Source organism: Pristis pectinata, chromosome 5, assembly GCF_009764475.1.
Source record: "Pristis pectinata isolate sPriPec2 chromosome 5, sPriPec2.1.pri, whole genome shotgun sequence".
Taxonomy (NCBI): Eukaryota; Metazoa; Chordata; class Chondrichthyes; order Rhinopristiformes; family Pristidae; genus Pristis; species Pristis pectinata.
Genome location: NC_067409.1, coordinates 37,351,488 through 37,377,430, shown reverse-complemented (window position 1 = coordinate 37,377,430; position 25,943 = coordinate 37,351,488). Strand labels below are relative to the sequence as shown.

General features: G+C 39.6%; 1 protein-coding gene across 1 annotated transcript in view; it reads left to right on the top strand.

The window, feature by feature from the left end:
• The first annotated feature begins 524 nt into the window (after window positions 1–524).
• itga8 (integrin, alpha 8) overlaps window positions 525–25,943 on the top strand; it is a 213,215-nt gene continuing 187,796 nt past the window's right edge. The window contains exons 1-7 of the mRNA XM_052015654.1: window positions 525–1,021; window positions 1,293–1,423; window positions 3,712–3,812; window positions 4,503–4,626; window positions 8,900–8,961; window positions 10,200–10,245; window positions 22,281–22,406. Coding sequence (XP_051871614.1) covers window positions 834–1,021; window positions 1,293–1,423; window positions 3,712–3,812; window positions 4,503–4,626; window positions 8,900–8,961; window positions 10,200–10,245; window positions 22,281–22,406 — 778 coding nt within the window. The 5' untranslated portion in view covers window positions 525–833. The remainder of the gene's footprint in view (window positions 1,022–1,292; window positions 1,424–3,711; window positions 3,813–4,502; window positions 4,627–8,899; window positions 8,962–10,199; window positions 10,246–22,280; window positions 22,407–25,943) is intronic.

The window sequence follows — 25,943 nt, the reverse complement described above, 5'->3', positions numbered from 1 at the left end:
TTTAAGGTTGATACAATTGCAGCTTTAGAATATTGCTCTGAGAAGGACTGAACAGGGAGAGGGTTGGAGAAACAGCAAGATGCGGGAGGAACTCAGCGGGTCAGGGCAGCATTTATGGAGGGAAATACTGGCTGTCCATCTCCCTCCGCAGATGCTGCCTGAGCCGCTGAGTTCCTCCAGCACCTTGTGTGTTGCTCCAGATTCCGGCATCTGCAGTCTCTTGTGTCTCCAGAGATTTGGAGAAATTAGACAGTTATAAATCATTAAGAAAAAGTTTTAGCAGCTGATGAAAAATGCGTTTTAAACATCGCATTAAATGAATAGAGTCTGCTTTCAAGATAGATGCTAATGGATAAATCGGTCTTGACGCAAACCAAAACTATGGACCGAATGGATTGATGAGCTTCCGAGTCTTTCTTCAATAAAACCTCTCAAAAATCCAACACGAGTCTTGTAGTTTCGGAAAATGACAGCATTAATCCCCTCTCATCATCTAATATCGCTGCGAGCAGCCCCCGGGCTCCTTCATGCCAATTTTGAGTGATCCAACAGTGGGATATCCTGGCCACAGTGTAGGCGGCGCATGTAAGTGAGAGATTGCCCAGGATTAGTATGGCCACGGGATAGATTTGGGATTAGGTTTGTGGCTCTTCACCACCATAAAAGGACAGCTTTTTATCGACGCGGGCGGCGTGGGGAAGCCTCCTCCCTCCCTCGCTCCTTCCCGGTGCCGTCCACATCAAGCAGGAGGCGAGAAGGAAGGTCTCCCTGCGCCCCACGCCACTGACAGCCCCGGCTCGGACACCCACTCAAGCCTCCCCGCCCGCACCGCGATGAGTGCTCGCCGCCGCCGCCAGGAGGTCGTGATCCGGAGCCAGCCGCTCTGCTTGCTGCTCCTGCTGCCGCTGCTCCCGGGACGTTTCGCCTTCAACCTGGACTTGGAGCAGCCCACTGTCTATAGCGGACCCCAGGGCAGCTACTTCGGATACTCGGTGGATTTCTACTCGCCTGTGAGAAACACGTGAGCAGCATTGCCCCCTTTTTACATGTAACATGGCAAAAACAACCTTTTCCGTGTTGCCAAACTCCACATCTCGCTGTTGCAAAGAATGTTTTACCTACCCATTTGTAACTTAGTGAATATTCAATAGTCACTGACTGATCTGCCCGGTTAATTTGAGCATGGGGTGGGAGAGACTATTGTGTGGTTAATGTTGATGTTCATAACTTCTGATTTTATTTTAAATCTGTTTTTTTGTGTGTGTGTTGGGGGGGTTGGGGGTGATCTTCAGTGTCAGTGTCCTTGTAGGAGCTCCGAAAGCCAACACCACTCAGCCGGGGATAGTGGAAGGAGGAGCGGTGTATTTCTGCGGCTGGGCAGCAGGAGGTGCTCCTTGCAGCCAGATCCCGTTCGACAAAACCAGTAAGTGTGAAGCAGCAGCAAGCTCTCGGTGCCGCTCCCATCCACTCTCCTGACTTGTTCCTTCCTCTCCCGCTGAGCTTCAAACAAACCCGCAGTCTGTGCAAAAGCCCCAGGAAAACTTCAGTCGCCTGGTAGCATTTTAGTTCTCCCTGCTATGTTTTACTACGCGCACAGACGAAACTATCACTTAAGATCTACTAACAATGACCAAATCGCAGTACGTGCATGTGCAATTCTACCTCGCAAACATGCAGTTTTAATTCCATCTCTAACAGTAAATGTTCTGCAAGACACGTGGTGCGCGATAAAAGGTCATATCGGTAATTTCTTATCTTAAACCGTTAAACAAGACTGCGTTTACTTTACTGAGAAATCGAATATGACAATTTAAGTCATAATAATTCCAAAACTGATAGGATTCAAAGGATCAATTATTTGAATATGTTATATGTTTAATGTCAGTGGAGTTTCACGGCATATAAAATGTTTCACCCCCAATGAAATCTTACCTCAGATTAAATTACATTGATTTACGTATTTCAAATGGGATTCTTCTCATTGCCTGAAGATTGGAATAAAAATGTTTACCTGCTTATTTTGAGTTAAAATAAATAATATATGCATTTTGTTTCAAATAGGAATCATTTTTAAAGTTGCTTTAAAAAGGATGAAAATTGGATAGCGAGCAAACATGGATATTTATATGAATTCAGCATTTCAGTCATGAGAAACAATAGTTTAGACACACTTCAACCCACCAAAAGCCACAGTTCAGTCAGTTTGTTTTTGTATAAATGTTCAAGTATCTTGTAAAATGATCTGTAAGTCTTGCTGGCAGAGTATAACTAAACAAAACAATTTGTGCAGTATCCATGTCACAGACCGAAGAAGGATAAGGTAGAGGGATGGCAGATTGCTAAATATCTGATTCACTGTGAAACAGAAGAAACAGGCACATTGCTCAAATTGAATTTAACATCTGTTGACAACTTTTTTATTACGTGTTTGAGTTAATGCCGTACAAGGACAGTCAAGCACTCCTCCTGCTTAACAGTTCATAAGGAAGCTCACGGACAGGGAGTGAAATTGGGGAAGGTGAACATGTGGAAAATCAGTTTGCTTCAAAAAGAGAGGGGTTGAGGAATTGTCTGCTTTTTATTAAAGACTGAAAAGCATCATAATTGGAGCTGATTTTTTAACCAGATGGTTCCTTTTATGTTGACATCTGCAAAGTGTATGTTAAACAAAGTTAGAGAGCTATCTCTGGGTGTGTGTACATATAATTAAATCATGAACTAGGTTATATTCTTGAAAAAGCAATTAGAGAAATCCATATTCTGTCAGCAGAAAAGTAATTTTATTTGTATTTTAGTATTGAGCATTTAAATCATCTCAGAACACTGGAATCCAAGGACATACAAAATAAAAGCAGGAATAGGCCATTTGGCCCATCATGGCTTCTCCCCATTCATTAAGATAATGGCTGATATTTTATCCCAGTGCCACTTTACTGCACAAACCCAACACTGCCTGATTCTATTAATATCTAAAGATCTGTCAATCTCTGTCTTGCATATGCTCAGCAACTGAGCATGCACGGATCCTTTGGGTAGGAAATTGCAAGGATCCACTACCCTACATCTCAGTCTTGAATGGCCAACTACTTATATTGTGACTCCTGCATTTTGATACCGCAGACAAGTGAAACATCTACTCCACATTCACCCTTACCCCGTCAAGCCCTGTATGAATGTTATATGTTTCAGAGATCTAAAAGGTATGTTTGAAAGTATCATCTCAGGGTTCGTATGTGGAAAAATCTGTCATTTATTAGTCTATTCTGTTTTGTCAATAACAATTATTGATCAAAACAGAGCTTTATATTTTTGATGGTAGCAGAATCGTTCATAGTAAAACATTAACATTACATACTAAATAATATATCTTGTGTTTGATCATTCTCAACAGTTCACATGAATTATGATTTTGAAATGGTGAAATAGATTTCAAAATTGTGTGACAGTGCAATTATACAATTCATGAAGGGTGACAAAGGGTCTTGGACCTGGAATGTTAGCCCTGTTTCTCTTTTTCACAGATGCTGATTGATCTGCTGACTGTTTCTAGCTTATTCTGCTTTTATATGTAATTGTACATCTTGAAAAAGATATCAATGAAACAGTATAGTATGAAAGTTATAATTTTATTCTCATTTCAATGTTTTACTGCCTGTAAAAGAAAATCTTAAAACACTTTAAGGCAAGCATTACATCTCTTTCAAATGTTAGATAACAGACTCATCAGATTTAATGGAACAAAGGAACCAGTAGAATTCAAATCCAATCAATGGTTCGGGGCAACGGTCAGATCTCATAAAGAAAGTGTTGTGGTAAGTTCTTGGAATTGTATGTCACAATGTCTTGGATCAGTTAGATAGAAGCTTTGATTTTTTGTGTTTTTAGTTGGCTATGGTACTAGTCCTTGCTACTGAAATTTGAGAATGGTAAATAAAATTGTATGTTACCTTCTTCTTTAGGGCCACATTGTAGAAACGTATGTGATAGAAAAATGAATCACTGGAGTGTTGTAAATTTCAGATCTGTTTTCCACCTTCTGATTATTATTTGTATTGTTTCAATTTTATAAAAGGAGAAACCATGATTTAACTAGTAACCATGGGGTAAGTTTTATGAATTGGCTGGGTGAACAAATTAACAATGCTAGAAATGATAAAGTCTGTGATAATGTTACATGATGACTAGCTGCAGATACTATTATATATGAAGCTTCCTGATTATGTTTATGTAATTGTTTTGTTTCAATAATATAAAATTGTAATATACATCCTTATGATTAAAAGGCTGCATCAGAAATATCCAACAATGAGACTTTTGCAGTGCAGGGATTCAGGTGATGTTTGATTTTGGAAAAGTAACTGGGTGGAGTCATAACAATGCCAACACATTAATCAAGAACCCATGGCTGAATAAATCTGCCAGCTTGAAAAGCAAAAATGCTAGTGTTTTGTGAAAAAGGAAATAATTGCTATTTGGTTTAATAGATTTTTTTTCATTAATAGGCTTGTGCCCCATTGTATAATTGGCGTGCCCTTAAATTGACTGAAGAGAAAGACCCAGTGGGTACCTGTTACGTGGCAGTTCAGAATTTCAGTGTCTATGCAGAATATTCTCCATGTCGCTCTGGTAGGTCAAGCATCCAGCACAGAGTGAACACTTGTATGTATTTTATCCATTTTATATATTTACTTTTTCTTTCTTCTGTGGGTTATTTCTACAAACTTTTAACTGTTGAGCAACTTTAGTCGCACATATCTAATGATGGAAAAAAATTACCAATATTTTTTAAAAATATTGGACTGGAATCTGGTGACTTTTGCTGGTGGTTCAGATCAGAAGTCCAAAATGCTGTCGTTGAAACTTATTTGTTTTTATTCATTGTGGACATCACTGGCAATAGTGGCATTTATTGTCCACCTGTTATTGCCCTGATCTGAAGGGGCAGCTAAGAATGAACCAATTGGTAGTTCTAGAGTCACACATAGGCCAGACTGGGTAAGAATAGCAAGATTTCTTTCTCTGTAGGGCATCAGTGAATCAGATGGCTTTTTTATGAAACCTGGTAATTTAATGGTTACTGTTACAAAAGCTAGCAAGGGCTCCATGAAATGCAGAAATCCAGGAAACACTGATGGATTCGGCTTTCCGAATCTGTCAGTTTGCTCCACTGCTTGACTCCCCATAGAATTCAGCAGCTGAACTAGGACTTGCTGGGAATTCTCAGCATTCACTCAGGGTAATTGCCTCCCTGGCAGAAGATCTGAGAATTTATTGGGGATTTTAGGGAAAAACTTAGGAAGCAGTTAGAGGCTATTAAAATCAATGACAACTTTTGACTACCATCAAAGCCTCACCTCCAATTTTGCCTGCTGTTAAAGGCTATCAGGGGTGTTTCAGGGTTGGAGAGTCCTCACTGCAGTTTCTAAAGTGCAGCTACTGTCCTGACAATAACACCTGACTCCAGGATACAGAAGACCAACAAGGCTACCCACCATGCACATGGCTGAGCTAAGTGTGGTGTGGTCAGACAGCAAGTGGCAATTCCCAGCAAAGGGACTGGTCCAGCATGTTCCACTCATTACGTTCAGTAAAATTATTGCACTGTAAATTCTTCAGCTATGTTCCTCTGCTTTGAAAACATTGTAGAAGAAATGCATGAATTGCAAAAAAGAATTTTTGAAGGAAGTATTTCATCTAGTTGTATACTATCACAAATTGTTAAATGGTATAAAATAGACTAACATGCTTTTAAATTTCCAAGTGGCCCATACAAACATAAAATTAATGTGTCAGTGAGCAAAACCATTTATTAGCACAATTCATGCTATCAAATCATACTGTCATATGCTAGCAATTTGCATCTCTTATTACTGGTGTTATCATTTTAGAAAAGCTGTTCCAAATAAACAAGATTTACTGCACCGTAAGCTAAATTTGGGGTTTGACTATTCTGAATGTTATCCAGGAGATTCCAATATCTTCCAGCTGAAAATTCCTATGCACTTTAACTGCATGGTGTTCCAGCCATTCACAGAATGGCTACAGCATAAAAGAAGCTATTCTGCCCACCAAATCCATGATGTCTTTATGCAAGAACTCAGCTAGTTTCAATTTATTGCCTTCTTCCTTTCAAATACTTATCCATCTTCGTTTTGAATGTCACCGTTGAGTCTGACCCCGATTCCCCACCTCCCAACCAATGACATTTCTAACCTGTTGGATAATCGAGTTGTTCCTCATTTCTCTTTTTGGTTCTTTTGCCAATCACCTTCATTTTGTGTGCTCTGGTTCTTTACTCTCTTTCTATACTCTTGATGATTTTAAATATCTCTATCCCATCACCTCACAACCTCCTCTGTTCTAAGAAGTACAACCTCGGCTTCTCCTCCCTGCCCACATAACAAAAGTTCTTCATTCCTGAAATCATTTTAGTAAACAGACACAAAAAATTCTGCAGATGCTGGAAGCTGGAGTAATACACAAAAAGTGCTGGAGGAACTCAGCACGTCAGGCAAAATCCATGGAGGGAAATAAACAGTCAACGTCTCTGGCCGAGACGTCGGGACAGCCCTACCGGATTCCTTCTTCTTCAGCCCTTTGCCTCTTCTACCTATCACCTTTCAGCTTATTACATCTTCTCCCCCTCCCCCACCCACTACCTTCCCCCCTCACCTGGACTCGCCTATCACCCGAAGTCACCTGCATGTGCTCCTCCCCCTCCCCCGACCTTCTTATTCTGGCTTCTGCCCTCTTCCTTTCCAGTCCTGATGAAGGGTCTCGGCCCATAACATCGACTGTTTATTTCCCTCAGTGGATGCTGCCTGACCTGCTGAGTTCCTCCAGCACTAAAATGTATTGATCTTTTTAGTATAGTTCTTTTGTATCTTCTATTAGGCCTTCTCATCTTCCCTATGGTTGGTGACTAGGCCTGGATACAATTGTGGCTGAACCAGTGTTACATAAAGGCTCATCATAACTCCCTAGCTCTGTATGCCTCTATATATAAAACTTAAGATCATCTGTGTGTTTTTAATTCATTTTTGAAGCTGTCTTGCCACTTTCAACAAACCATGCATGCATACCCCCAGTTCCTGTGCCATTTTACAGTTGGGCCCATTAGTTTATATCGCCTCTTCTCATTCTTCCTCCTGAAATGTTACACTGCGTGGTCTTACATTTCTTCAGCCACATGCCTGTATATTTCACCAACCCGTCTATGTCCTCTTGGAGTCTGCTACTTTCTCCCTTGGAGCTCATGATACGTCCAAGTTTCATGTTGCCTGCAATTTTCCATCACTTAGCCCACACTCTGCACATGCTACTTCACCCCTTTTATTCCATGGACTTCAATCTTAACAATGCCGAATATACAGTATTTTATCAGATACTGCTACCTCACTCCCAGTCTCTCAACCCTTCCCCCTCTCTTTATCATCTCGTATCCAGGAATATTTAGTATCCAAGCTTGCCGTATTATGAGCCAGGTCTCTTTTGTTGTGCAGCATCATAACATTATGTGGTTAAATGCTCCAATCTAATTTAATATGCTTCATGTGTTCATGTACATGCACCATAAACCCATCTTAGACCTTTACGTGCTCTCTCTTTGTCTGATCCTTTCTAAAACCGTACTATTGCTTACAATAGTGCTAAGTATCTCACCCAATCCTTTATGCATCTCCTTTTCAGTGCTACATCCTGATATCCATCCTCCTTCCAAGTTGGTTTAAGCCACTCCCTTACACCATAGTAAACCTCCAGGCAAGGAGCCCAATGATCTTAAAGCTGGTCCTAATGCCCCTAAGCTTTGTAGTTTTACTCCCCGCACCATCTCTCCAGTCACACATTAATCTATACAATTCTATTTCTTAAAAATGTATGATAATTTGGAGATTATTACCTTTGAGGTCCTGCCTTTTAAGCTCTTTCCCACCTCCTTAAATAATTCCTGCATGACTTCATCGCTTTTTCTACCTATGTCATTGGTACTGATGTGTATCACAGATTCTGTCTCATTCCCTCCTTTGCAGAATAACCTGCACCTTCTCAGTGTTGACCTTTACCCTGGCACCGTATAGGAGTTACACTGATACGTTGTGGACACACCAGTCTTCCACCCAACCAGGGAATCTCCTAGAGTCTTGGCTGAAAAATGCCAGAGCTTGTTTGATGAAGATAAATATGCTTGAGGGTCCAACACAGTGTTGCATCCCAGCCCAGATGAAGGGTCTCGACCCGAAACGTTGACTGTCCATTTTCCTCCATAGATGCTTCCTGACCTGCTGAATTCCTCCAGTGCCTTTTGTGTTGCTCCCAATTCCAGCATCCGCAGTCTCTTGTGTCTACGGTGTTGCATACAATGTGCTAATGACTGATGAAACTCTGACTATTCAAAGAATTGAAGCTGTTCCAAAGCATTTGCAGTCAGTTATCTGCTTAGAGATATTTTATAGTAGTTTAAGTGTAAAGGAGTCTCTACATTGTGAGCTTGAATTTAAATTAATACAGGATGCACTACATAGCACTTAAATGAAATTGGACTGGCAGTACACTATACATGATGTAATTTTCAAGCCCCAGGCAAGGGTGACTGAGTAGTTGGAACTAGCTCTGATTGACTGTCATCAGACTTTTCTCAGCCAGAACACCATTGGATGGAAACTTGTGCTGGAGATGAGAGTTCAGTCTGAAAGTATGCAAAATACATTGTTCCATCCTCTCAGCTGAATCAGATAGTGTAGTGATTGAATCAAACATCAACAAAAACAGAATAGTATAATAGTTTGCTTATATCCTTTAAAATGATCTTTTTTAAAGCTGTTAATGCCATTTTGTTTGGGCAAAAGGTTAAAAGAATTTGTGATTTATGAAAGTAATGTATGTTTTATGCTCTTTGCAGATCAGCCAGATCCTGAGGGTCAAGGGTTTTGTCAAGCAGGATTTAGTCTTGAATTTACCCAGGTAATCTTGAAATTTATTTTATTTATTTTGAACTTTACTGCAAAAAAACTCAATTGATTTTATAAGTGATATACCATCTGTATATGAAGATGAAGGAAAGAGGCTCCAAACACATAACTCATGAATGGTTCCAGGTTCTGTGTAACATGGCAAGTGTCTGTACTGAGAGAGGGATGATGTAATTTTAATACTTTTTGTCTAGTTTTAGTTGCACAATAGTAAAACAGTAACTATGCTTAGACATGAAACAGTATTTAGTATTAGGTCGTAAGTGCAGAAGGAAAGTATTAAACAAAAAGGCATCGTTCCCTAGATATTGTTGAGAGCAGACTTTTTGTATTAGCATCACACCACTTCAGAAATGTAGTGTTATGTAAGTAAGTAGCATTTGAGTAGCATCACAGTGCTAGCATTGCCTCTACAGAATAATTTGACTGGCATTTGATTCATATCTGAATAAATTCCACTTGCTGAAATATGATGGCTTTAGTGTAACAACACTGCTTCAACTTGTATCTGAACCTACTTATTGATAAGTATATAAACCCTTCTGTTAGTCATTTTAAAAAATCACAGTGGTAATATGGAGTATTCAGAACAATTTGCACCAAATTTTCAATGAGGGGGTAAAATTGCAATTGGAGGTAATTTCAAATCCATTTCAATACTGTAGTTTATCAGAGAATGCATGTCTAGAATGAAGACCTGTTTTTGTACTTTGGAGATAAATATATTAAACTGAGGATAAAGCAAAGATCTGTGAAATTTGGGGTGTGCACCTGCCCATGGAGAATCCAGTAGGTAAATCATGTGCTGCATATTTACAATCTTCATGAAATGGAATGTCCAGGCAACTGAATAAAAAAAACAAATATTCATTAACTCTGATACCCTGATGTTTTGGATCCAGTTAATTCACAGCTCTTAAGCATTCTGTAAGTACAGTCTTCCATGTATCTTTTGCAGTGCGCTGCCAATGCAAACAGAAAAAAATGCAATGCTGTTTTAAAAAAATTGTAAACACTCGCCAAATTCCTAACATGTCTGGTACTTTTCTGAATTCTCTGTAAATGCTGACTTGTCAATACATGGTTTCTTGTTTAATATATATAAATGCATGGTTATTTCTCAATGAAGCCACTAATTAGTGTTTCAGTAAAATGTTGCAATTACATAGAGTACTATTATATCAGTTACAACATGTCATGTCTTTAAAAAGCATTTCTGATTTTTTTTAGGATGGGAACCTTGTGCTGGGAGGACCAGGCAGTTTTTACTGGCAAGGTAAATCAGTGGCTTTTTCTTCCATCGGGGGAAAGAACACAGTTTTGTGCATGATAGTGCAATAGTTCCATTGCCAAATCGAAGAGCTATCCTGAGTTTCGCACAGTTGTCAATCTTCCAGATTTTAAGGTTCTTAAAGGGCAATGTGAACATCCATTGATGTGAACAATTTTGCTTTAAGTTTTATTTTAACTTTACCCTGATGCAGGAGGTGTGTCCGATAGCTTGTATAGTTTCGATGGTGCAGGCGCAAATTAATAGCAAAATTGATGGTAATGATCTGAAGTTGGACCTGCAGCAAAGTTAATGGTGCCCCTTAATCAATATGGTGTATTGGGAGATGCAGAAATCTTCAAAGTGTGTGCTGTTTGACTGTTATGCATATCTCTTTCAAATCAGACCTCAAATAAAAAGAGAGAATAATTTTATGTGTGATTATGGCTGCATGTCTGAGTTTGTTTTTTATTGGTAGAACAACACTGGATTGGAAATAGCACTGCCAGGATAGTATTGATATCACATTTGTGCCTGGCTATATTATTCTGAGATATGATTGGTAACTGTAATCTCAATTTTGTACTAAGATTAATTTCTGGATCTGGAATCTATTCTTTGAAAGAACTTGATATAATGCAATGTGGATATTCATAAGGAAATAATATTTTCACTGCATTTGAAGTTGTGACACTTCCTTATATTAGATAAAATAAATGCAGATACCAACAGTTATTTTGTTGTAATGATGAGGTACACAAGTGGAAATCTATTGCACATCCAGTGGTAATAAACAAGGATGGAAAATGGAAAAGCAAACATCTAGAAGAGATAACCACCCAAAATGTACTTAGCTTTTGCTGGCAGATGCTTAAAAAAAGAGGTCAACTCATATCTCACTTACTCAGTGGTACACTACAGCATGTAAGTCAGAGACAAGTTGGAAGTCAGGTGCTGGCACATCTGACCTCCTGCTCCACCACTGGATCCACTATTGAGTAAGGAGGCTGTTGTTAGTAATACACCCCTGTTTATTTGAATAGGGTCACCAACTTTTATAAAAAATGTAAGTGGAAGTAAATGGTTTGTCTTTCACTTTACTTAATATTAACGACTGGAAGCTCAACTGGACCAGCCAAAAAAGTAGCAGGCCAGAGTTGGGGTATCCTGCAGCAGTTAACTCACCCCCTGACACCACAAAGCCTTTCCACCATCTACAAGGCACAGGTGATGGAATACTCTCAATTTGCCTGAATGAGTACCATATCATTCAGAACAAAACAGCACAGTTGACTGGTACACAGTTAACCAGCCTAAACATTCATTGCCTCCATCAGCAGTGCACAGGTGGCTGCAGTGTTTACTGACTGCAAAAAGCACTGCAGTTACTCACCAGGGTACTCTGACAATACCTCCCAAACCTGCAACCTCCACGACGAAGAAGAACAAAGGCAGTAAGTGCTTGGGAACACCATCACCTCTAGGTTCCCCTCCCAAGGCAAATACCATCCTGACTTGGAAGTATATCGCTAGCCTTTCATCGTTGCTGGGTCTAAAATCTGGAACTCTCTGCTAAATCGCACAGTGGGCGTGCCTTCACCAGAAGGTGGCTCACCGCTAGCTTATCAAGGACAATTAGGGATGGGCAACATTTGCCAGTGACACTCAGATTCTGAAAATAAATTAAGAAACAGGAGAGTTTATATCTGGACACTTGGGTTTGCCCCCTGAGGTCCAATCAGTGCTTGCAGACTGCACTGCATTGCAACAGGAAGGCCTGTAGCATGTTTAGATCCGTGGATGATAAGACACTGAAGGGTTAAAATGATGTCATGAACATTTGACATTTATCAAAGTGTAAGAGATGAAAATCCATCCAGAATGTGCATTGGTTGTTATTTTCTTAGTACGTTGAAGTTCTCCCACTAGGTTTTCCAGTAATCTATTAAATGCAAGATTATCAGGTAGCTGACAGGCAGAGCAGCTGGATTGTCAGTGAGAGGCAATGTCTGATTTGGCATCTATCCATCGAGTGCATTGTCCAAATGACAACTGGCTGGTCTGACAGAAATGTAGGTCCAGGAGGGAACTGCCACTTGATCTCACCAGGCATCCCAAATGGAAAGCCCCATGAGTAACCCCAATGGGCAGATATAGACTCAGCGTGGAAAAAGAAGTGAATGGGCTGCAAAGAGACAGGTGGTTCACCATTAACCGGTAATTGCTATTGCTAAGATTAATTTCACCCCCTTTGAATCCAATATTGGATTTCCAAAAAAAAAGGAATGTGTAGTAATAACAGCAAAAAAGTTGTATCTCAAAATAATTGTAATAGGAATCAAACTTTAACAAAATTATGTAGTTTAATGGAAGTGTAGGAAAAGTTGGAGAATTAATCTGTTAATAGCTCAGTATGAAAGATTACATTTAATGGTGTGCATTTACTTGCAATCCTGGGTCTGCAAGCTTGAAAATAATTTTCTTTTAAAACCCCAATCTAATGGTAGTCTGAAGTGGATCTGATGTCCTGGTCATTTTTGGTATTTAGTTTGGACCTTTCTTCCCAAATATACATTGTACTCTAAATAACAAATAATTTCCACCACAGTTTACTTTACTTTAAGCCAGTTTAAACAAGTTTCCATGTAAAACTGGATTTTAAAGTTCAGCATGTTGAATACAATCTGTATGCTTTCTAAACAGTTTCAATTCCTTTAGTCCTTTATTTGAAAACAGCCCAAAGAAGTAACTGTGATTATTTAGCGTAAGTTAGTAAATCTCCCTTGTGTGAAATGGATGGACAGGAAGATGGAAATCACATTGAATTTACTGTTTTAGGTCAGACGGAATCCAGGGATGTCTCAGTCTACTCAGTAGAGAGTTCCTTTTAACTGCATTTCAGCATTTGCTTTGTTATTGTTCTTTCTTCCTTCCTGCGTTTCCCAAACGCCCCCACCAGCCCTCCCCAACCCCCACTGCCCTATTCACTTAAACATGGCTGCTGGTTTCTCGGATGGCATCAACTGTCCACGTCTGAGTTTAGACAGTGAGCTGTTTTATCCGCAGGATGTAACTTAGCTACTCTCAGTTTTCCACATGTGCATTTTTTTCAGTCAGAGCCACAGAATAGCAATCACGAAAAGGAATTGTGATTGATTGTCTTCCCCAGGAGTGTTCCTCCTGACTCTCTGTTCTACCCAAGGGTTGCTACTGGCTGTCGCTCACATTCCCCTGCTGATCACTGCCCGCTCCCAGCATGGTCACCTTCCTCCGCATCGTTTATCAATTGTCTACCTTTCCCTATCCTGGCTTGGTCATCTTCTTCCCCATTATTCATTTCCCATTCTTGCTGACATCCTGCTTTCTCCAAACCTTTTTCACTTTTCTCCTGGTAAAAACATTTCTTTTGTTTGTTTTTGAATGGACCTAAATATATAATATTTCACACATGTGATTTTCTGCTCACATCTTATTATTTAAGGTGTTAATATACTGATGTAACACTGGAACAGGCTTTGCGTTGTTGGTAAAATATATGTATGCAGGTTGTACAATGGGGATGGAAAATTACCTTCAGAATTCTCCTGATCATGGAGTCACAGATTCCTATAACAGGCCCTTTGACCCACTATGTCCATGCTGACCATTAGGCACCTGTCTATAATAATCTCATTTATCAGAACTTAGTCCGTAGCTACTATACCTTGGCTCGTCCAGATGCTTAATTATTGTGAGAGTGCCCACCTCCATCACCTTCTTAGGCAGTGTGTTCCAGATTCCAACCACCCTGTGGGTTGAAAAGATTCTTCCTCGGATTCCCTCTGACTTCCCACTTTAAACCTATGCCCTCTGCTATGGGGTAAAGTTTCTTACTCTCTACCCTATCTATGCCTCTCATAACTCTATATACCCCCACCCCAGCACCACCTCCCGCCCCGCCTCAACATTCTCTGTTCTAAGGAAATCAAACCCAGCCTGCCTAGTCTCTCTTCTTAACTGAAACAATCCATTCCAGGCAACATCCGAGTGTATCTCCTCTACACCCCCTCCAGTGCAATCAAGTCCTTCCCACAGTGCGGCAACCAGAACTGCGCACAGCATCTGCAATTGACAGGGTTAATGTAAAAACTCTGAAGAAATAGTGTCCATCTTTTTCTGTGTTTCCTATAGTTTAACTGCCCAAGTTAAGGTAGACAAGCATTAAAGAAATTCACCCCTGTTCTGTTGTGCTTATGTTATAAATAAAATCACCTTATTTTAGAGTTCAGTCAAAACCGGTTATGGTGCATTATTAATCCATTCCTGAAACTGTTGAGTAACAGGTACAGCCTAGAATCTTGCAATTGTGCCATAACTCTCTTCTTTCAATTTAATACAAATTGAAGCTGATTTAGCCCCATTAAACATGACCATTTAAGGTTCATATGTACCAGTGCAGGGGATAAATCTTTACTTTCTCAAGGAGGAATCCTGTAATTTAGTGAAATCTGTAACTACAATTTGTGATTAATACCATGTAATTATTGTTTTGATACTGATATAAGTTTGTGGTTAGACAAATGGACCGAGGGAGATACAGTCCAAGAGATTAGGTTAGTTCTCCAGCATATGTTAAATGTAAACAAAAGAAGCCCGAATGCTTTTTATTTACGATATTGAGCTATTAAACTGAAGTTAAAAAAACCTGGTTCTTGTCACCTTGATCAATGTTAAATCACTGTGACTTAAGATTGCTCATTTTGCACCAAAGAATATTTAGATTATCAGTATTGATACTGGATAAATATGTAGCCGTGAGTTATTTGATAAATATTTGGAACAAATTCACATTAATTAATTATCCAGGTTAAAGTGATATATTTGTAGATCACTTCTTTGATTCGACCAGATTTTGGGAACTAATCAACAATCATGCTAGCCAGATGGTTGAAATTACAGAGCAGAAGAATTTTAATGGAATCTCCTGTGATGAACAGTGTGTTTGCTTTGTGCAGTACTTTCCATTCTTTGAATACTAAAGAATGCCCAATGAATTAATTGGCACCTAAGTAATCAAGCTTTCTTTCCAAATGAATGTGCCCCATTAGCCACAGCCAGACTACTTCCTGCCTGCCCAAGGCTTCTCCTGGTTAGGCACTGACAGAGCAGATTCTGCCTCTGGTCTGGAGTGAATAGCTGAGCTCACCTGTAGGCAAGATGTGCTGCTATAGTTGGTCTTTGTATCACAGCATACAATTTTGTTTTATATATATAAAAGGTCGATTTAATAATTTTGAATTGTTCTGCTCAAAACACTTGTGAATGGCCAATGGTTGAGAATCAGTTTGAACCAAGTCATGATTGTTCACAAAATCAATCACTTTTCAACTTCATGCATTAGTTGCATTAAGGAGCTATTTAGTGGGATGGAATCATAGCATTTCTTCAATGCATTTCTGGAGTGTAGATGGGACGAGCAAGGCCAGCACTATTATTGCTGCAAAGAAAGTGGTGAGCATCCTTGTGAAGGTTTTGGATAATCCAGAGTGTTGAGCCAGGGATAATGAAGACATGGTGATATATTTACAGGTTAGGGTAATGTATGACTTGAAGCAGAGCTTTCAGGTGGTGGTCTCATGACCCCATGTACTTACTCCTCTGTTATTCCAGATGGTAGGAGTCACTTGTTTGGGAGGAGGAAAACTTACTGAGTTGTTGCAGTGCATCTTACACATTTTAACAATAGAATGCAAGTAGTGAATGGGATGAATACTGTGCAAACAGGGTTGAATAATAAATTCTGGCCTTGCCAATAACTTCCAGATCCTGTGAAAGAATTAAATAAAAACTTCTTTCTGTTGTGTGTTATTTGTCACTTACAGCATGGAACTGAATACTATTTAGGTTGTTGGCCCATGTGGGCACAGGGTGCTTCATCATTTGAGGAATTGCCAATCGAACTTAACATCAGTAAATATTTTGATCCTGTGATGAAGGAAGATGATTGCTACAGCAATTGTAAGTCAAGCTGCCTGACCTGAGTGTTCCTGGACTTTTGAGACAGTTAGGACTTGATTCTGAATGGTTTAGATTTTACCAGTGTTCCTTGATGTCACACTCAGTGAAATGCTGCCTTGATGTCCAAGATAGTTACTCTCACTTCAACTCTGTAATTCACTTTCTTTGTCCAAGATTGAATCAAGGCTGTAGTAGGTCAGCAGTCATGTTCTTGCTGAAACCCAAACTGAGGATCAGTGATTCAGTTATGGTAAGTGAAGTGACAATTGATAGCACTGTTGATCTTTCACTTTACTGATGATTGAGACTAGACTTATTGAATGATAATTGGCCAGATAGGATTTTCCCTACCTTTGAGGACAAGACCCAGCAGGGAAATTGTCCTTACAGTCAATTAGATGCCAGAATTGTAATTAGATTGGAACAGGACTGGCTTTACGTCCAGCACAGGAACACAAGTCTTCAGCGTTGCAGCTGGAATTCTTTCTGGCCCTGTACTCTTTGTGTCCAGTACTATCAGCCATTTCCTTATACCGTTTTGAGTGTGTACAGTGAAGGCTTGATGGTTAAGTTACTGATCTAATAACTCTCCAGAGAACTGACCTGTCAATCCAGACACACAAGTTCAAATCCCACCATAACAGCTATGTTAATAATCTGGAATTTTAAAACAAACAAACCAGCCTTAGTAATGAAAATGACAAAACTTTCCAGATTGTTGTTCAAAATCCATCTGGTTCACTCATGCCTTCCAGAAGAGGAAGTCTGCTGTCATGACCCAGTCTGTCCATTTGCTACTTCAAATCCACATCAGTGTGGTTGACTTTTAAATGGTCTAAGCAACTGCTCAGTCACTACCAGCTTCTTGGATAGTCCTCTTCATGAACGTATAGGGACTAGTGTCCGCATTGGGAGAGTTGGCCCACAAACTAATCATGAAACTTCTACAATCCACAAAATGTAAAAGAGATACTCTCCCACCATCACCATTGACCAGAAACTCAGTTGGAACATCCACATAAATGCCATGGTTATGTCAGATAACAGGCTGGGAGCCGCACAGTGAATGATTCACCTCCTAACATTCCAAAGACTTTCCAGCATCTACAAGGCACAAGTTAGGAACATAATGGGATACTCTGAGATGAGTGCACTCCAACCACACTCACCCACCACCACCCTCAATATTCACTTTCTTTATTACTGGTGCACAATGGCTGCACTGTACACCATCTACAACATGCATTGCAGTTGCTCACCCAGGTTACTCCAACAGCACCTTCCAAATCCTCAGCCTCTACCACCAAAAAGGACGAGGGTTGCAGGTGCATGGGAACACTATCGTCTGCAGGTCCCTTCCAAGTCACTCAGCTTCCTAACTTGGAAATATATCACAAAATGCTGGAGGAACTCAGTGGGTCAGGCAGCATCTATGGAGGGAAATGAACAGTCGATGTTTTGGGCCGAGGCCTTTCGACTCTGAGTCCTGATGAAGGGTCTTGGCCCAAAACGTCGACTCTTCATTTCCCTCCATAGATGCTGCCTGACTCGTTGAGTTCCTCCAGCATTTTGTGTGTGTTGCTCCAGATTTCCAGCATCTGCAGTCTCTCTTGTGTCTCTGTTGGAAATATATCACTGGTCCTTTGTTTTGCTGGGTCTAAATCCTGGAACCTCTCTCCCCAACAGAGAAGAGGTTGGGGGAATACCTTCATTAGATGGATTGCTGAGGTTCAAGATGCAGGAAATTTAAAACAAGAACACAAAGAAAGGTAAAGTAGCATCTGCGGACAGAGAAAGGGGGTCAATGTTTCAGGTCAGTGACCTTTTATCAGAACGAGGAAAGTGACGAAACAAGAATGTTTTAAGTGGTAGCAGTGGGGATGAGTGGAGAGTTCAAAGGATATGTCTGTGATAGGGTGCAGATCAAAGCTGTTGAGGTAACCATTATTTTAAAAACTGACACTTAGAAACACAGAGAAAAGGAACAAAAGACTATTCCTTCCGCAGGGGCTGCCTGACCTGTTGAGAACTGCAGAATTTTCTGGTTTTGCCCACTTTAGGTATCACTTCAGTTAGTGTTATCCACTCACCCCAGCTTGTCTTCAAAGAAACTTAATCTTGTTCTATCAAGTTTTTCAAGACAGAAGGCATGGTAGATTGCCATGCACCTGGCTTGATATGGATTGAGGATAATAGTCTATTAAAACCTCATTAGCTACTTTGAGCATGTTTGTAATAGCACATCATGTGCGATTTTGAAAGCATCTGCGTTAAACATATCTTTCCAATCTAGCTTCACTTTTCTGAGCTAATTGTTTCCCATCAAATTTGGTTGATTATTGTATTCAGCTATAGGCATTGGTTGTTCTGTTTGTTGACTCATGTGGCTCACTGGCCTAAAGTCTTCACTGCTTCACTTGAATATGTTTTCAAGTTAATTGTTTTCAACTTCACTGATAACTGGTTAAACTTACTTTAATATACATAGACCAGTTAACTATCCTTTTTGTCAGTTTGCTTGCTGCCATTGCCACAGGTGGAGTAAATGCAATTCACCACTGCTTATATTGGCTCCAATGCTGTGTAGACTTCCTTGCTATGGCTTCTCGTTGTGAGAATATCCCTTTGGTGAAGGTATAACACTTCCAGAATTATTTTTATTCTCTGCCTTGGCTTGGATTATGCATGGTGAAGTTAAGTGTCCATTTTTTCAGGCAATTAAATACTCTGATACTTTAAAGGGACAAATATACCCATTATGGGTATAATAACAATTTGCATCAGTCTCATTGGCCTGATTCAGACTCCACTTTGGAACTCCATTCTTTATTTCTGCTCTATGACAATAATCTGCTGCTATATCTATACCTTTCATTGGATGATATACTCTTTCATTCATCTGTTCCATCTTCACAGATATTGGAATATCTAAGGAGGAACCAGGGTTGCAAGTGCTGAGACAGGCTGGCAGGCTTGAGTGATTTCTGCTTCCTAGTTCCAAATCTGTAGCTCTACAAAATTTCTGATGGTTTAGGACTAAAGTAAGCCTTAACATTTGTACTACGTCACTAAAAGATTTACTAATGTAGTGTACATTTTGAAACCCATTTCAGTTAGAGGAAAAGATACCTTGCACTCCTGTAGAAGCAGTTTGTGCGGGCACATTCTCATCACCCATTTCCACTGTATTATTTCCTGTAAAAGCGAAGTCTGTACATTCAGTGTATGAACTGAAAGATTAGCATAATCGATTGCAGGCACCAAGCCTCCCAATTTTCCCAATGTAACCAACTTAAGTCTAAACAGCCATTTTGCTCTGTTTCCACTCTTTCTCAAATAGAAACTGTTTGAGAACCATTCTGCAACATATCACTATTTCTCCTATGGTATTTATCTGATTACCATTGTTCCTTACAAAGCAATGTTTGCAATGGATTTAAATTAATCCTCAAGCAAGGTCAAAGTTAAACTAAATGATCACAGACTTCCAGTCAAACTCCACAAACTCTTCACTCATGCTCAATATTAGACTCAAATACTTCATTCTTTTTGTTGATCTTCTATCTTTGGTAATACATTTGATCCTTGCTTCAAACTGACAACATAGATTACATAGAGAAACAAGAAGACTAATGAACATGTGGAACATGAAGAACATGTGGAGTTGATTTATTCAACCATCCCACTGCATTGTGCATATGCACGTGCATCATACACACGTCGTACATTTACATACACTACAGTTATAATCAGAAAAGCACAGGCTGGCTTAACAGCAAGAAGTTGCGATTTTGCTGCCGACCATGTAGTGAACCCTCAGGAGATCCAACAGATGAATAAAATTTCCAAATGTAAAACAAAATCTGGGAGAAATAGAAATTAGTAATTCTTTTAGCAATAAAAAATTCTTATATTGAATACTATGTTCTTGCACATTCCCTTTCGTTTCTCTCCTGGAAAGTGGACTATCGTGAGATGGGTCAAATTGCAAACCAACAAACTGGTTGATTTTACCTGTATTATATGAGCAAATACAACATGACTGACAACAGATTTCAATTTCTTGTGCATTGCTCCTTGGGTAGCACCTTGGGTTTCCGCGAGATACTCCAGTTTCTTCCCAGATCCCAGAGACATGTGGGTTGATAGGTTAATCGATCATGGTGAGTTTTCCCTAATGGGTGAATGGTAGAATCTCGCAAGAGTTGATGGGAAAGTGGGGAGAATAAAGTGGGATTAGTGTAAATGGGTTTTTGATGGTCAGCACAGACTTGGTGGTTTCCATGCTGTATTATCCATGTAACATAGAAACCAAAACAAGTTACATCATAACTGTTAACCTGCAGATTAATTTATGAAATGGCAAAATCTGTGCAGTTAACTCTCTCCAGTCTAGGAGGAGATGTTCTTCCTTTTGCCCTTGGAAAGTCTGAAAACTTAGCACTTGGCCTCTGACCCACTCAATAATGACCAGCTGAGTTGTCTTTCAAGCCTGCTGCTTCCCTCCTAGGTCTGAGTTTCTGACACCTACGTTCTTCTCACTCACACTACTGATGGGCTTAAACAAATAGAGGCATACACACTTGTGTTCATTTCAAAATGATTTAAACAGATAAAGATGAGTGTTTATACATCCTTAAGTGTTTCTAAAAACCTCCACTGAGGATATTGTGGCAAACTGGGAGAATCCACAAAGAATCACGATTACTCTGACCCTGAGATATTTTAATAAAGTCTATTGTCTGAGGCTGATGTGGCATGCAAAAAATGTAATTTTTTTGCAGCAGTATCAACTGAATCTAATCTCTGAAACATGTATTTCGTGGACTTTAAATTTTATTAGGGTCATTTCATTTAATAGTAACATTTTAATATAAATGTACCTAAAATCCTTCCTGTCTTAAAGCTCTTGATAAAAAATAGAGATAAGAGATAAGATATCTTTTATTAGTCATATGTACATCGAAACACAGAGTGAAATGCATCTTTTGCATAGAGTGTTCTGGGGGTAGCCTGCAAGTGTCGCCACGCTTCCGGCGCCAACATAGCATGCCCACAACTTCCTAACCCGTACGTCTTTGGAATGTGGGAGGAAACCAGAGCACCCGGAGGAAATCCACACAGACATGGGGAGAACGTACAGAGTCCTTACAAACAGTGGCCGGAATTGAACCCGGGTCGCTGGCCCTGTAATAGCGTTACGCTAACTGCTACACTACCGTGCCTGCCACGTCAGTGCAGCAAAAACTGTAGGCTCACTGTGTGGAAACTCCTGCTGTAAGCACTTGCTGTGTCCATTCTCATTATTTAGTACTTCGTGCTGCAACATCTGATACATTTAAATAAAAAAGTTCTTTATTGTTTTTCATTTGGAAAGAACAAATTATCAAAATTATAACAATGGAAATGTTCATTGAATTTATAATGCAGTGTTGTGAGAATAATAAGTTATAGAAGTACTATAGAACTATTTTACAATCAATAGATCATCAGTGACTGAGATAAACATATTTTTCATGTTATACTAAATTAGTAATTGAATACAAATGTACAATCATTGGAACTCAGAGAACTCTTTTGTAGGATAGAATGAATACCAAAAGGCTATTTTGTTTTGGACTTTGAATTGGCTGTACTTTGTGGTGAACAGTCAGTGCTTGAGTCCCACTGAATCCTTAAAAGTACTTGGGATTGTTTACATCTTTGTCTCAATGGTAAATTGTAAGGGTAATTTAAGTATTGGGCTTAGGTATAAATATAAATAAATGAAGATTACTCAAATTAATTTTTTTCTAGATTCATAACAGATGCTGTGTTCCATCTCATCTGGAAATATTAAAAAAACATTTTTACATTGAATTTTTCTTGAGAGTTCAGCAGCTGCATAGAGAACCCATGATGCAGGCTACATTACCACGTGAATTGTGGGCATTCTAGCTTCATATATTCTGGAAATATTAAAGTATAAGCATAACTAATTGCGATATGATGTGAGTTAAATACCCTTTGCTTCATTTATGCCTTCTTAATATTTTTGAACACAGGTCAGGTGATTACTGCAGATACTTTTGAAATTTTAAATGGAACCGACTATAGAAGCTTGCAACGGAGAGTGAATGGAGAACGACAGACTGGAGTGGCTCCTGCTGATTACGATGACAACTATCTAGGTGAGGCTTGCTAAGCGCTTTATAAAAACTAACAATAAATACATTGAAACACTTGTTGTTCTTAGGATGGATAACTTCACCGATTGTGTTGACAGACAATGACTTAGAGAAAGCTCATTAACCCTTAAAGCGCCCTCTTGATTGGCCACCACAGATTAAAGTATCCAGCACCTGACCTATTACATTTAGGTCTTAAATATTGGCTTTTAGATAATCACTCATAATTCGGTAGAGAAGTTCAGAATCTATATTTGGACGTATCCACTTTTGTACAGGCAGTCCCCAGCAGGATTCCATTTCTGCAAGCTGCTGGTAATCGAACTGTTTGTAAGTCTGAAATGAGCAAATGACAGTGAGTGGGAAAGGATCACAGAAATAGCTGTGACAGGAGAGCGAGCAGGTGCGGGAAGGGTGGCCGCCGGCCTGCTCAGTGCTCCCAGTCCTGCTCGGCTCAGCCCAGCCCCCGATTGTTGTGGCCTGGGGCAGGGGATGGGGGTGACGAAAGCACATGGAAGTGCCCCCTTCCCATCCGGCAGAAGATGCCTGCAGCCCTGCAGCTGCCAGCAAATCCACCCCCATCCATCCCTCCAGAATCCCAAACACTTATTCGTATGTATGGAGTGTCCATAAGTCAGACGCTCGTAACCTGGGGAAGACCTGCAGTCACATACTGACTTATGTTAACCTGCCATAGATCAGCAATTGGTGGAATGTTTTAATTGTCTTTCTTTTTGAATACCTTTACACCATTTTATAGTTACCAAAAACATACATATACTTAATTGGTAGTTTCATGAATCAACAAATATCAATTCCACTTAAGGGTCAGTTTTGTTTGTATCTGCCCTTTTTGCCCACTTAATGAGCTGAAGGGCAGCTTTCTGCCTAGCGATGTGTATTCCTAGAATACCTGTGCTACATTGATGGACTCCTTATGGAGGGCAGTATCCTCAGGTCTCCAATCACATAGACTATGAAATCTGCTGCTGACCTGTGCTAGGTTAGGTCTGGTGAGAGTTCAGTGGGACATTGAAATCAGTGGGAAAAATGACTGAATACCTTTTTATTTGATTTAGTTAATTTAAATGTATTTAATTATTTACATGTATTTGCTTCTGACTTTTTAGTCATAGAGTCAAACAGCATGGAAACAGGCCCTTCAGCCTAACTCGTCCATGCTGACTGTTGCCCAACGAGCCAGTCCCATCTGCCTGCGTTTAGCCCATAGCCCTCTAAACCTCTTCTATCCATGTACTTATCTAGATAGCTTTTGAATGTTGCTAATGTGACTGCCTCAACCACTATTTCTGGCAGCTCATTCCAAATATGCATCACCCTTTGCATCAAGAAGCTGCCCCTGATGTCCCTTTAAATCTCTTGCCTCTGATCATACCTATGCCCTCTTGTTTTTAGCACCCTCTCCCTTGGAAAAAGCCTATGTGCTTTCACCATGTCTATGCCCCTCACGATCTTATATACAGTACCTCTGTCAGGTCACCCCTCAATCTCCTATGTGTTTTGACTTTTTAAAAAAAAAGATTAAGAAATATTTTAATAGCACTTTTAGTTTTTAATAGATAAGATCTTTATTAGTCACATGTACATCGAAACACACCGTGAAATACATCTTTTGCGTAGTGATTTTTGGAGGGCAGCCTGCAAGTGTCACCACGCTTCCGGTGCCAACATAGCATGCCCATAACCTCCTAACCTGAACGTCTTTGGAATGTCGGAGGAAACCGGAGCACCTGGAGGAAACCCACACAGACACTGGGAGAACGTACAAACTCCTTACAGACAGTGGCCAGATTTGAAATAGTGTCTGAATGTTTTTAAATGTTTGTCAGTGCTACACTGTCCCTCCTCTATGAGCTGGGAGACAGCCTCTCACTGCATTAAGAGCACGCTCCAAGGGTGGGCTTCTGGTGAGCTTGAGCAGTTTACAGGTCAGCAGAAAATCTCCCCTGATCTCTACCCCATTATTGTCAATATTCCTCAGCTAAATTTAATGCATTGTGCATTTTGCTCTGTACATTGACAATTTTTTTAATGTAATGGAGAATACATTGATGACTGTTAGATCCAGAGAATTCAATGCTTCAATAGCTGCATGGCAGTAATTATTCAGCACTCACTCCTAATGTTTCTACTCTTGCATGTAATAAATTACATAAAATCAATACAGTATTGAATATCATTGTCCTTTCCCAGGCCTGATCTTGGTACATTGCCTAAATAACATACTTAAACTATCTTTTGGCAAAGTCATTAATGAATAATTATGCCAGGGGTAACAGTTGGATTAGTCACAACAATTCTAGGTGAACTATTCATATTCATAACTTGTATTGCTTTCTGCTGTGGAGTGGGGTTCTGCATGGGGCCTTTGATTCCACAAACTTCTATTATTACTTTGCCTGTGGTATAGGGTTTTGTCAAATGCTTTCTAATGGAATGGATGTAAAATACAAAATACATCTCCTTTAGTTATCTTTTTTTAAGAAAGAAGAATTGATTTGTTTGTGTAGGCTTCCAATTGTGAAGCCTCAGTTTGGGGAGAATTAGGTACTATAGGCTCTAAGTTGATGCTACAAAGTGATTGTGAAATTAAATAAACCAGGGAAGGAATTTTATGATTTGCTGTGTGAAACTTTTGGGATAGCATAAGAAACATTATTGGCCACCAGATGTCCAATCTGCTCACGATGTAAATCAAAGGAACACCACATTAAAACAATATGCACTTAGAAAGCAATGTATTCAAAGGAGCAGCTTTTGTATTTACACAGCAAATTGACTGGCCTCGATGCAGCTAAACAGACACAGCTGTTGCTTGTTGAATTGAATTAGATCATTGTACTTATTCTGAGTTGACATTTATGAATAGTGTTGAATTAAACTAGTTAGGTATGGTAATACAAGCTGTTGCCTTTTAGTTACAATAATTAGACTAGAGAAAAGGACAAAAAATTGAGGAAAGGTTTATGTACTGCTGCTGCTGAAGAGCAGCTTGGTTTGTTACAAAGATTTACTCTCAGCTTTTTTCAAGTTGGAAATCAAGGGTGTTCTTGAGGCATTCACTACAAGTGTAGGTGAGGCAATAAAATGGCAGATACTGTAAATCTGAAATAAAAACAGAATGCTGGAAATATGCAGCAGGTCTTGCAGTATCTGTGAAGAGAGAAACAGAGTCAATGTTTCAGGTCAGTGAGCTTTCATCAGAATTCTCTACATAGATACTGAGTGTTTCTGACACTTTTTGTTTTTTTGTTACGCGTGTAGGATTTATTTTATAAACAATTGTTTCTCAATAGCCTTTTATCAAAGGCATCTGTGCTAAACCATAAAATAATGTATTTTGCTGGTGGCACATAACATTAAATCTTTTCAACATGGAGCCATATCAGACCAATTTTAAATGCATGGATCAGCCAATTATATTCTCTTTTTAATAAGCAATTTCTTTTTCATTTTCCCTAACACTAACACTGAAGAAGCAGAGGGGGAAAGGACATATAAAGGGTTTGAGTTATCTGT